General features: G+C 31.3%; 1 protein-coding gene across 1 annotated transcript; it reads right to left on the reverse strand.

The window, feature by feature from the left end:
• Positions 1-1,840: 1,840 nt before the first annotated feature.
• LOC127708419 (uncharacterized) lies at positions 1,841-10,078 on the reverse strand. The gene is made up of 6 exons (XM_052213289.1): positions 9,226-10,078; positions 5,894-6,061; positions 5,267-5,352; positions 4,060-4,151; positions 2,843-2,952; positions 1,841-2,449 (listed from the first exon to the last, which is right to left on the reverse strand). Exons 1-6 carry the CDS (start codon positions 9,607-9,609, stop codon positions 2,135-2,137), a joined length of 1,155 nt encoding a protein of 384 aa, XP_052069249.1. The 5' UTR covers positions 9,610-10,078; the 3' UTR covers positions 1,841-2,134.
• Between the last annotated feature and the right edge of the window lie 4,169 nt (positions 10,079-14,247).

Consider the following 14,247-nt stretch of genomic DNA (forward strand, 5'->3'; position numbering starts at 1 on the left):
TTGAATAAATATAGAATTTAATAAGAATTAAATTTCCAGTATAATAAAAAAATTAAATTCAAATAAATTTCAAGATTATTTATGAAATATTCTTAAAATTTAATTATATGTAAATTCAAATAAATTTCTTGTTTTGTTTATGACTTATTTAGATTAGAACTTCCATCATATTTAATACAATTTAAAGTCAACATAAATCCTGTATATCTGAGGTACCTACAAAACAATCATGGAAATAAAAAATAAAGAAAAGGCAGAATTTTTCTCTCTGCTTGATTTTTTTTACTGGAGGATGGGTGTGGGTTTTTTTTTTTTTTTTACTTTAACTCAAATATCTGGTTTGGAAATATCTTATATTGAAACAAATCATGGATCCTCCAACTTTTCTTATCCATATTTACAAGGTATAAGATGTGAAAGGCATGGATTGTTCCTCTGTTAAATAACAGTAGAATAATATTTGTGGTTTCAAATGGCAATGTGCAAATGTATGATTTGTCAGTACCATTGAAGCCTGTAAAGATGAAACTACAACTATAATCCAAAGAACATAAGTCATTCATTTGCAAAGCTTAATACCAGTTTGTAAGTATGTCTTTACCTATATGTAAATAATGCCAATGCCTCTGATTTTATATAAGAACTTGAAGTTTTAGAATTTAAGACAAACCGGTACAAATAACACAAAATCTAGATATAAACTACAGGACAAGGCTATCTCTATGTGTGATTTGGATTTTTACAATATATAATACAGGAGATAACAAAAACTGTTGGACAAAGCATAATCATACACAACAATTTCCTGCATTTTCTTATTGTCATCCTGTCTTGGGCATAGTTATTTTTATCACTTCTAACCAAGTTAGAATAATAAAAAACAATTTTGAATTATCTCCCTTTGTATATACTTCAATAAAAGAAACAAAGTCTTTATCAAATTAATTTTATTCAGATACTGACAAAACTGAGTTGTTTTGATTATCAATAAAAAAAAAAACTCAGAATGTTTGTTATATCAATGAACTACAATTTTACTATGCAAACAAATATAAAAATACACTTTTTTTTAAATAAGTTCAGTTCTACATCAAATTCAAACTAGTTAATGAAATAATGGTATGTGGCAAAGCAACATGCTTACTAGTTAAGTTTGCTTATTTCAGAATCATTACAATAAGGTTATAACAAATAGCAAACATAAGCAGCTTTTTTTTTCAAGTTTGTCATCATAAAATTTTTTATGAATAATCTCCCTTGCTAGCATTATTTGTCAATCTAAAAAAAAAACAAATACATCAAAAAGCAAAAAACAACAAACATAAACATAATTGCTAATTTCAAAACCAATCAGGCTGCTCAGACATTAATTAAAATTTTATGGGATCTCATCCCAAATGCTGTATGCAAGTCAAAAATAATTAAACATTAAGTAAATTTTTCAAATATGTTCAATTGAATAAAATAGCACACAAATAAACTTTTATCGACAAAATTATATGATTTCAAGCACAAAATTATCAAATATTAAATGTACTAGGACAATTGACGAAAATAATAAGTTTATTAATATGAATTGTTCATTAACTCTTAAATAGAAATAACATTTGGTAAACTGTTAAATATAAAAAGTTATCTCCCATTGACCAAGAGATATAAATAATGTGGTGAAATCTTACATGGAAAATCTAGACAGCAAATACCAGAGACACTCAAATGAGCCACACCCAAATTATTATTCAGCATTTAATTAATTAGAAAAGGTAAAAGAAAGTTAATTAAAAAAAAAAAATATGTAGGTTAACCAAACACAATAACATAATCTGCTGACACAGATTTGTTGCACCTGTAAATAATTTTGATAGTAAAATGCAAATGTTGAAATTAAATAGCAATAATTTATCTTGTATACTTAAAAAAATAATCAAAGTCAAATTCAATAAACCATAATATTCCGTTTGACTTATTTTCAGAGGTTCCCCTTAAACTGATCTACCGGTAATCTTTATATAAAACATGTAAACTATAATTCTAAAGTAAATCATGAAGGTATTTTTTTCTTTGCAAATTCCAAAAGTGTACATTTGAATTGGCCCTATTCAAAATTTAAAGATTATTTTTTTGTCAAATGCCCTTAAGCAAAAACCCATGCAAGGTCTGGAGATTTCTTGGGACAAGGCCTCTCTGATGGCCTGCCAACAACTCTCTTAGACCTCAGCTTTTTGCCCTGTGCATTGAGCTGTCTCTGGTATTTACTGTCTAGTTTATCCATGTAAGATTTAAAATCTTTAGACAGCCAAGTCAGAGGTCTTGTGATTAGGCGAGTTTCATCTTCAGAATCGCTGTCCTCACTAGACATGAAATCTATTTTCATGGCCTTCATTAATTTGTCCTCTTCCGACACTGGCAGTTTCTTGGCTTGAAGGGCCTTTACTCTATTTTGAAGCTTCTGTAATAAAAAATTGTTTAATTTGATTTAACTTGACTAGTGATATCTATGAGACAAAAGCAAAATTTTCTGCATGCAGTAATTCTAACTTATCAAAATCATATGTTAAAATATATTCTAATGAATGACCCAAAAAATATCCTGTGGAATAATTAATATTAAAAGAATAACTAAAAGGTGTGATTATCCCTGTGACTATGAATGAAATTAAGCTGCATTAGAAAACAAGAAATGGGTTCATAGTACATTTATACTCTGCTCCCATTATGATTTTCTATTTTCAGTGGACCATGAAATTGGGGTCAAAACTCTTCATTTGGCATTAAATTTTAGATCATAACATAAGGCACATGTGTTTTTTCCTCAAGTGTGACAATAATGTTTTGTACTTACCCTGTTCTTTCTCCCATACAAAACCATTTTTCTGTTGTGTGAGGCCTTTTTTCCATCCTCCTCCATTTGTCTCCTCTGTTTTATGGTATTGAAATATGTCTCAATACCAGCTGAAAAGTGAATATAATGTACAAGTCAGTAATAGGACTATTCAATTTAAATTTCCCACCTAAGGGTGGAACACTAACAATTTTTTTTTCTGTTGGGGGTTTGGTAAAATTTTAATGTGAAATTAAAGGTTGTGGGGGTAGTCACAACTCATTTTCTGTTTGATGCTGGTGTAAATTAGATTAAATGACAGTCATTACAGTGGTATTACTACAGAATCTTTTCCATAGGTGGCAAGTCTTGGAAGAAAAGACATTTACTTGATGGGGCATATATTTTCAAAATTTTCCTAAAGGAGGGGTCTAAAAATTAAATAGCATTCCTCCTTTTCCCGCCAAGGGGAATTGTTATTGGAATAGCTCATCATTGAGTTTTTTGTCCTTTTCAATTTCAATATTAAGTACTCCCATTTCGTTTTCTTTTGACATTTAAGAAGTATTTGTAAATAGCACAATCAGCTGTATACAATATAACCCAAAAATATAATCAGAAACTGAATTACTGCCCTTTTAATCTAACTTAATCTATCTATTTACTAATTAATCTAATTAATAATATTAAATCAATATAAATATGCAAAATTTCAAACAGAAAATAAGTCAGTCATTGTTTGATTGGCTAATTCATTTAAATATAAAAATTGTTTTGAATTATTTTTCTGTTGTTTTTTCCTGCAATTATTTTTCGTCTCTATTACATAAATGAAGGTTTCAATCGTTTGATTAAAATGCGGGAAAATTACCAGATATCAAAGAATGGATTTCATATAAAAATTTAACTGTTTAAATGATTTACATGTTCGAATTCCATATAAAATAAAAGAATGGGACAAAGATGCTCCACTTCCCACTTGCATATATGTAATAAAGGGGAATACCTGGAGAAAAGTGAAAGGGATGCCATTTAAATTAGAACCTGAACTATGTTTTGTAGTAAAAAAATTTGTGTAAATTTTTTATACCATTTGATTAAAACTAAATTCCAATGTAGCTTAGTGACAGGGTTAAACTTTTATGCCCCTTGACTAGCAGCAAGGGCATACATTATTTTAAATATACCATAAATATCATAGTAAATTTGCATTATTATTGTAAAACACATGTACTTACTTTTAATAACACCTTCTTCTGTTGTGGGATATTGTCCTTTGACATAGACACATATAGCCTCAGACAACTCTTTGTTTTCTCCTGAGGAATACCTAGAAGAAGATTAAAGGTTAATATATATTGGCCAAGTAATTGCATATTAGGAAAACACTAATGGTTTGAGGAAATACCAGTTTAAACCAATAAATGGTATTTATAGGGATAAAAGTACAAATGTAGTTAATTTTTCAATCATGAATGGATCATAAAATGATTTTTACCATGAATCAGCTTTTGACAAATAGTAATAGTTCATTTTCATACTTTTTTTACTCCTAAGTCTAACAACACTTTTGAACAGGAGTAAACAAGTATGAAAATGGACTATTAATATTAAAGCTTATTTGAAAAACTATATAAATGTAATCAGGCTTGGATGTTAAAAAGTGTTGTTAGGGTTAGAATTATTTATTTTTTGGACAGGTTACCTACTCTATGGTAGGAAATTCTGAGCCTCTGTCAAGTAACCCTAAAAAATTTAAGCTTAGTACAATTTGTGCAATTTGGGGAAACATGATTTATTTTCTGATGATTTTGTCATGTATAGAAAACATTAACATTTTATTCTCAAATTACACCAATTGTAAGCTTGATTCTACTTTATTGAGTTGCTCTTATCTTAAATAAGTACCAAATTTGCTTTCACTCAAGAATGTAAGCTGTTTAAAAATGTATGTACTCAGGTGTTATAATACATGTATATTGTATTTTTAAAATGGACTACTGAATCGTCAAAAATATTTTGCTTTAATGTTGTTTTTTTTTAAAACTTGACTTACTATATCTGCCAGCAAATTTCAAGAGCCAGATTTTAATTGTTGTCCTTGGTTACTGTCTGTCAAATTTGTTTTCATTAATTACTTTCTCATAAATCAGGACAATTGCTTCACATTTTGTCAAGATGTAGCTTACTATATGGTATGGGTTTTGCTCAAGGTTTAAGAATTGATAAATGGTAACCTATTGATGGTAAAATTCACTTCATTAGAACTCTATTTGTTAGTTTTCTCATTGGCAATCACACTGCATCTCCTTAATTCATATTGGCAGTGGTTAACTTACAGTATTTTCCATAAAATTTTAAAACAATTAAAAGATAGTACATTGAGTACCATTATCCTAAGAATCAGCCTAGTCATGTCAAATTCATGTAATTACTATAACTTACTTCAAAATAGAACCAGCTGCTGTTTTACATGTCCAGACTAAATTGTTTTCTGCAGTGCTATGCCTATAAGCATCACGAACAGCTTGCTGCAAAATAAAACATAAAAAATTCTTAAACTATTTTGATTGAACAAATGTGTACCGACAGGAGATCATATGTGGAATTTATATGTTTTCAAACTGGTCTATATCAGGAACATTGCATATTGTATTTGTAAAACTTGGTCTATGCAAAGGGAAGGGTGGACAGGGGGATCCAGGATTTCCAATACTTGAAATATATACTTTGCAATGTTTGGCTATTTGAAACATTATGATTACATGTATATATTTTGCCAGACAGTTGAACATACATATAACATGTATAAGGTATATTTACAGATTTTAAGCAGGTTAAGCAAGTATATAAGCTGAGAAAACTAAAAAGACATACATGTACATGTATGTGTTCCTCAATCTTCTATCAATGGCATGTCTCTAAGTGAATTGCATGACTTACATGTACATGTATATTATTTGATAGATTTTTTTATTAATAATTAAATCAGAAAATGTAGACAATATATTTATTTTTATAAATATATTGTCTTCATTTTTATAAATATATACATGTATACATGGTATATACCTTTATATGTGCAGGAACATGGATGGCTGTTTTATTTCCTTTTCTCTGAGTTCCTGCATGCAAATCGATTCTCCGTAACAATTGATGTAATTCTTCAATTTTTTCACCTTGATCAGTCAAGGTCTTCATCAAAATTTCTGTTTGGGAATCCATCATCTTCTTCATTAGCTAAATAAAATGAAACTTTTTGAGAGATTGTAAATATACATTATATATAATAGTCTAAAATTCTGTCATATCAATGCCTTTTTAACTTTGATTTACTGTTAATATACATGTATGGTACATATATATATATCATGTACTATATAGCTTTGAACTGTTTTCAAAAATTACTCTATAATGAAGGAAGTATGGTGACCTATGGCTAGTACATGTGTAATTGCATAGACATCAGTTGGTCTTTGGTGGATACCTTTGTTTTTTGTAAAAATACCACATTGTTGATTTTAACCTTCTTAATCTATAAATAAATATCACTATGAATTAGAATGTATACCAATATCATGGGTACAAGTCATATTGTCACCTGGTCAATTAGGTACCTATAGAAAAAGTCAATTATCCAATAATCTTTAAAATTTCAGCACTTGTAATTAAAAGTAAGAATTCAAAATACACAATAATTGGCTTTCTGTTTAAAGTTTTCTCATTACTCTATTAAAAATGTTTTTGATTGGTTATCACTTTAAACATTGTTAAAAACTTATGAACTTATATAATATATTACCAAATATTTTTTAACAAAGTGAATTATTTTTGAAAAAATTATGGCAAAAAAATGGTGTCTTCAATACTTTACTTGCAAACCATAATACAAAAATAAGGAGATATGATCATGATGATTGCCAATGAGACAACTATCCACAAAAGTTCAAATGAAGTGGATGTAAGCAATTATAGGCAACCATAAGCCTTCAACAAGAAATAAACTGTTATCACAGAGATATGTCGCACCTTTTTGTAATTTTGATTATGCAAATGTGGAAATTAAAATAGCAATCTTTATCATATTGAATAAGTTATGCAAATATTCAAAGTCAATGAACCATGACTGAAGTACATGTACATGGCTAAAAAATCTCCATGTAAATGAGATGTGCCAATGCTAACACAACTGCATACCAAATAGCATTGACTTATTATAAGTCATGTAAGTCATTCCCTTTAAACCTAAACCTAACCACAAACATTAACTTGTAAACTATATACATTGTATGCTAAAGTTTCAAAGTCAATGAACCATGAAGAGGGGATGGGGCTAAATAATCTCCATGGAAACGATACTTGCAAATGCCAATAAATTTGCATACCTGTGAATTATCATTGACTTAACATAAGCAGTTCATCTTAAACTGATCTAATCACAAACTAATACATGTAAACTAAGCAAAAGTTTCGAGGTCAATAGACCATGACTGAGTGGATGGGGCCAAATATTCTCCATGGAAATGAGATGTGCTAATGTTTACACAACTGAATACCAATTAACATTGGCCTACCACTAATGGTTCCCCCTAAACTGACCTTATCACAAACTAATACATGTAAAAAAAGCAAAAGTTTCAAAGTCAATAGACCATGACTGAGGGGGCAGGGCCAAATAATCTCCATGGAAATGAGATGTGCTAATGCTGATACAACTGTATACCAAATATGATTGACCTACAAATGTATCACTTGTGGTTCACCATAAACTACACCTAATCACAAACTAATACATTGTTGACGCCGCTGACACCTGAAACAGCATACCTATGTCTCGCTTTTTGACTCCGTCAAGTTGAGACAAAAACCATGCTCTATAGTCGGCTGTAACTATAAAAGGCCCAAACTTGAAAAATGTGAAACAATTCAATTGAGAACAATAACAGCATAGTCAATAGCAAAACAATTTACGAAAACAAATATAACAGTCATGAACCAACTATACATGTACAACTACTGAACTACATGTTTCTAACTTGGGACACGTTCATAAAGAATGTGGCAGGTTTAATTAAAAAGATGTTTGTGAGCATTTATTTTGGGTGCCAATTTGACCAAGTGCCTAAGTGGCTAATATTCCAATATCAGCATCCGCATACATCTTCAGACTTTAAAGTCTTTAATCATTAATGCAATGTACTGTAGCTGATTGTTTCTATAGTCTGAGTATAGTTGTTTACAGACTTACTCCAACATGTATTTGCTCCAGACCTGTTTCCCACAGAAAACGAGTGGGTTTGCACGACCTCCCCACTTTTACACCATCACATAAAAAAGACACCAATTGTTAGTGTGGTCAGTGACATTGTTTCCGTATTTCCAGGAACATATATATATTGTCATTATTGACAAAATATACTGTAACGTGTTCCCAGGTATTTCAAAACAATTAAGTGCCCCCTAGCCGGCCTCCTTTGATAGATTTTGGGTAGTCCAACTTATTATGACCTCTTGAAAGTGTATTTACTTTTTTTCTTTGACGACTTACAACGACCGCTGTGAGGCGTCAAAGCAAAAAGTATAATAGCCTTTCAAGACGTCATAATATTATTTGGACTGGGTTTTGGGAAGAAAATTGGGCATGAATGTCAGAATGAGATTCAAAAGATAAATGATTGTGTTATGTCTAGAGAATTATAAGTAATACGGTCACCAAATCGAAAATCAGTCTCATGATGAACTTGAAGTGACTGTTGTCGTGTTGACAGTGTTGTTGAAAATTTCTTCTTTGCGGATTTGAAAATCCCGCAATGACGATTTGAACAGTGCTATATGGAAAAACCTCGAGGCAACCGAAAAGGTGCGAAGTCAAACTAAATACCATTAAAATATTATTATTCAGCCCAATAAGATAATGTATCCTATTTGATAGATTGAGATGATGCATATACTATACACTATTATAATTGTTAAATGGGTGTGAATTATAAAATAAATGACAGAAAATAGTATCTTCAGAAATTGACAAGTAAATATAATAAAGTGTTTTCCTTGTCTACTTTTTGGTCTTAACTTACACTGTTATTATAACAACATTACAAAAAACCGCGGGACATGTACATGACCAGATATAAACAGATATTATAATAATTATCTTTCATACACAAATCAAGGTGATCGAGTTACCTGGACTCATTCACACATCAGTATGCCCCTGGATAGATTTTTCTCAAATTAATGACTAAATTGCAAGTTAAAACTTATACTCAACTTAGTGTCAGTGACTGATATATACAATACATGCATTAATTATGAAGTATAATGAACAGTTAGTGAGTTACACACATTGTATACAGAAGTCAGAATTATCCAAGATAGTGACAACTAATTTAACTTAATGTTACCTCATTTACTGACTCCATGTTGACATAATTGTGTGCAGTGCTGGTGTTAAATGAGATAGGTGTTGAAGTTCTTCTTCGAATAACTGAAGTTGGTGTGTCGATATCTGCTGGTCCACCACATGCTCCAGGCATAAACTGTACTGAAGGGGTCGACAAATCCAGAGGCGCCAACAGAGCATTCCTTTGCTTCTTACGGAGAGGACTTTCAGAAGGACCTTTTTCCTGTATAGATGTATCTTCCACTGTTTTAGAACCTTCATCAGACCCGGAGTCTGAGTTCTCCATTTGGAGATGGAAACTGGCAGTACTGGTATTAATGATTTTACTTTGAGGAATATCATCATCTTCAGAACTTGAGAGACTAGCGAAGCTTCCAGACGACATATCAAGACAGTGATGCAAATAATATTCAGGTACAAATTTTTTTTACAACTGTGTTTTAGAGAGAAATTCTCGAATTATGGTATAGGAACTAAAATTCAATCTCTTAAATATCATGTATGGTCCACTGATACATGTAGTTAATCTTAATAATAGGGAGGGCTGTATAGATATAATCAAAATATGTATCCAATGAAAGCTAAATGTGAAATTTAATTTACAAATTTAAAGCTTAGTAAATTATACTTTTTTGCTATAGCTGCAATTTTGATGCCCAGAGGGAGGAGTCATGTATCCTTGATTCCTTATGAACTGTCAAACCAGAAATTGTTCAGCTGCATTCATGGCCACACTATTATTGACAAACACCTTCACAAAATTAATGTAGAATAGATCAAATCAGCAACTTTGGTGTGATTAGTAAAAATCATTCACAATTACAATCATTGGAGTCAAACAACAATATATAATATCTGCTAGCACATGCATATCAAGTCACACATGCACTGAACAGTATAGAAGAACAACTTTAGAAAACTGACTTCATTTAAACAATTTAAAAAAAGAAAATTTGTTTTAAATCAGATGCTCAATCTCAGTTATTCATGTCAATAGTGCAGGACTTCTAAAGCTATAATAAAATCCTTATTTTAAAAAAATGTCCTATTGGCTACAATCCCTATATTTTTGCATTAAATAGCCCTTTTTCCTATATAAATAGCCCTACAGATTAGATTAAAATAGTCATAATTTCAAATGTTATGTTGAGCATGTTGAGTATACCAGTACCTTCAAAAACCTTTTGATTTATTTTGTAAAAAATTAGGTGAATCTCTAAAAGCTCTTTCAGACAAATTTTGAATTGAGAGCAATTACATTGTAATACATATATGTAGCTTCATGAAATTAATATAACTTGCAAAGATCAATCAAATTGCAGTCAGGTTTTTTTTCTAATATTTAAATGTATTTTATTTACTGGTAGAGGTAAATTATCTTAATGGTTTAGTAATATCCCTTAGACAATGTTAGACTTTTTCAGATTTGTTTGACTTATACAAGTCAAAAAGGCATACTTCTTTCTTTCCTTGAAATTCGTTTGACTGCTAATGAAGCTTTGATCTAATAGAGTGTTTAATTGTTTTTCTTTTGCAGTACGTTGTCTTTATTAATCAAAAACATACATGTACATGTATTAGTATATTTTCATGGATTTGTCTGTTCTCTTCAAATACTGCTTATTAACAAGCCTCCAGGTTGTAATTTTGAAGGCCTTGCTCAGTTACTCAACATCTTTGTGCAATTATAGTTTCTTTGTTGAAATCATGAGATGAAAGGTTGAACTCTATTTAAAAAGTGTTAGCAAACCAGGCAAAATAAAAGTTTTGTTTTTATAATCCAAAACTTGAGAATTTTAGGGGTTGTAACAAAAATTACTTGAATGATTTATTTTTTTCCAGAAGATTAAGGGGAGATCGCGAATATTAAAATAAAAAATGTAAATCTTACAAATTGACTTATTTAAGTGTTTTAAAATGCTTACCTCTTTAAAGAAATAAAATTTAATTGTATAAGTTTTACCCCTGACTGAATTGTATATACATGTGTAACAAAAAATTTGTTCCGGTGTGACATTTGTTCCTCTGGAACAAATTTCATAGGAAATATGTTCCACCGGAATTTATATCACAGAAATTATGTTCCAGCACTGTAAAATTTGTTCCGGAACTAATTTTTTGGCCAAATGTGATATAAGTTCCGGAACAAAAATCATAGCTCCATGAATTTTGTTTCAATTCATATCAAAAGTTTTAAAAAAGTTCCTGTGACATTAGTTTTAAACGAACATATTAATATTTCATAGAAACTAATGAATAAGTTCCGCTTAATCATTATTGCACACCGAAACATTTTCTTGTTAAACTTAAATTATAATGCAAGCTAAATGCTGTACTGAGTGTACTTGCATGGGATACATTTGCAATTGAAGGCATGACTGTAACTATAGGATGAAGATAAGAAATAAAAGCGATGGTAATGTATCATAATTTGTATTAATGTTTTATGCGGTATTCCTCCTTGGTTCCTGTTAACTGTCATGGCCCCGTGTTCTAGTCATACATATACTTAGGACATGGCACTGTGAGTGAGTTTCAAAAGAGTGTGTCTTTTTTTTCTACATGTCTTTTGATATTTATAAATGATCAAGTCACTTTGTCCTTTTCAAATTAGTACATATGTTCCTCTTAAACTATACTTTTTTCTGAATGATTTTTCTTGTTCTAATCTAATCTGGTTCAAAAGTATCAAGATATTTTTTACAGAGTATATAATTAAACATTTGCTATACTCCATAGGATCCAAACTTGATGGTTTACACTTTTATAATGCACTTGAATGATAACTTTAAACTCACTGATGACAAATGCTCAGTATATAGGATAACTTGTTTAACCAGTGGAACATATTTCACAGACAAGGAACTTATTTCACCAGGTGAGGAACAAATCTCACAAACTAAGAACTTATTTCACCAGGTAAGGAACAAATTTCACCAACCTGGTACTTATTTCACCAGGTAAAGTGTGGAACTTATTTTATAGAGATGGAACAAATTATATAGAAATTACCTGTGAAAAAAGTTCTCCCAGAACATATTTCCTGTGATATAAGTTCCACTGGAACTTTTTTCACGGGAACAAATTTTGGCTCACACATGCATATACATGTATATATATATATATGAAGTGCTGAAGGGCCTTCTTGGAGACGTCAGAATTGAACCCTTATTCAAAAATAATTCCGGCCCACAACCAGGAAAGTCAAACAGATTGTAGGTTTGCATTCTGTCATCACCCCCCCCCCCCCCCCCCCCCCCCCCCCCTCTTGGCTAGGGAAATGGGCATTCAGTTTTACACCTGTCCGTCCGTTCGTAAACCAATACATCCTAAAATAGGTTTCTGTTCTATAACTTTATTTTGTCTTAACCTAATGTTATGAAACTTTGAACTTGATCTGTGTTTTGTGGAAGTTCAAATTCAGTGGTGTCTGCACTTTTACCATTCTTGAGTTTTGCCCCTTTAATAATAGCCTTATATATATATGCAAGAAGGGGCATCATCTGTGTCCCAAGGACACATTCTCCATTTATTTTGTCTTGCTTGAAGATACAATGTATACAGAGGCGGATTGGGCCCCCCTCCCCTTTTGTGGGAAAAAATTGGTTGATTATATAGGGAATTAATGAAGCATGACTGGAGCGGGCCCCCTCTTAGGCAGTCAGTGGGCCCCCCCACTTATGAAAATTTCTGGATCAGCCACTGGTATATTGATTTGATATTTGGTATATATATATAGTAATTAGTTTTTAACCATGACAGAAGTTACAGATTAAGTTAGAATTTTGTATTAGTCTGAAATTTTTGTTAAGAGTTAAAACGTTGTAATCCTTGGAAAATTATGCAAGAAATCAGTTTTCCTCACATTTTTTGTCATGTTTGAAGACACTGTTTTTATATTTGGTACATAATAATTGAATGCAAAGAGGATGACTCTCAATCATCAGTAATTTTTCTGAACTTGCGAGTGATTTCATAATTTATAACCGTTTCACAGATGCTATCGGATATGTTCCTTATGTCGTAACTACAATACCCTTCCCTTTTCACGAATGTGACCTACCGAATTAGACTATTTACCGGGTTTGTAATAACATAAGCAACACGACGGGTGCCACTTGTGGAGCAGGATCTGCTTACCCTTCTGGAACACCTGAGATCACCCCCAGTTTTTGGTGGGGTTCGTGTTGCTTAGTCTTTAGTTTTCTATGTTGTGTCATCTGTACTATTATTTGTCTATTTGTCTTTTTATTTTTGGCCATGGCGTTGTCAGTTTGTTTTCGATCTTTGAGTTTGACTGTCCCTCTGGTATCTTTCGTCCCTGTTTTATAGGACTGACCTTTGTAAATATTTGTGTATTGATTTTATTTGTGAATTGTATTGTAACCTGTCCTTGAGTGTTAAAATTTAATGAATAACCAAAACATATGAAGATTCAGAATACACACCCATAAAGTTTCATTTAAAAAAGGCACACTGTTCAAAATATCTAGTTTATGCAATGTCATGCCATATTTCATTCATTCTAAATTTATGACAACACTCAACATTGGATGAGTTGAACCTGCATAATTGGAATACTATTGTCTGGTCCCTTGACTTTGACACAAGGTTTGACTGTATATGGTTTTAACATGTACATGACAAGTTACCAATCAAGTTTAAATTTTGTTCTGAAACCATGAATTTTTCAATCACTACGGGACTATTGAATTGCCATGCAATATATATACTCTCAGAATACTGGATACCACACAGGTCTTTGTTCACTCTTGGGTTTTACAGGAATTTAGATTAACATTTATCTGGACTCAGGAATATGAGGGGCCTGATGGGGGGGGGGGGGGGGGGGGGGGTCTCATCACGATTCACGAGTTGATTTCTTGTCAATCACGATTCACAGAAAATAAATTTCCATGATCACGGACCACGAAATATATAAAAAAAAAAAAAAAATCTGTAGAAAAACAGATCACGATAGCGAAAATGCGCCGATCACGAAGAACGAAAATAACCCATCAGG

The sequence above is a fragment of the Mytilus californianus genome, unplaced genomic scaffold (assembly GCF_021869535.1).
Source record: "Mytilus californianus isolate M0D057914Y unplaced genomic scaffold, xbMytCali1.0.p SCAF_7, whole genome shotgun sequence".
Lineage (NCBI taxonomy): Eukaryota > Metazoa > Mollusca > Bivalvia > Mytilida > Mytilidae > Mytilus > Mytilus californianus.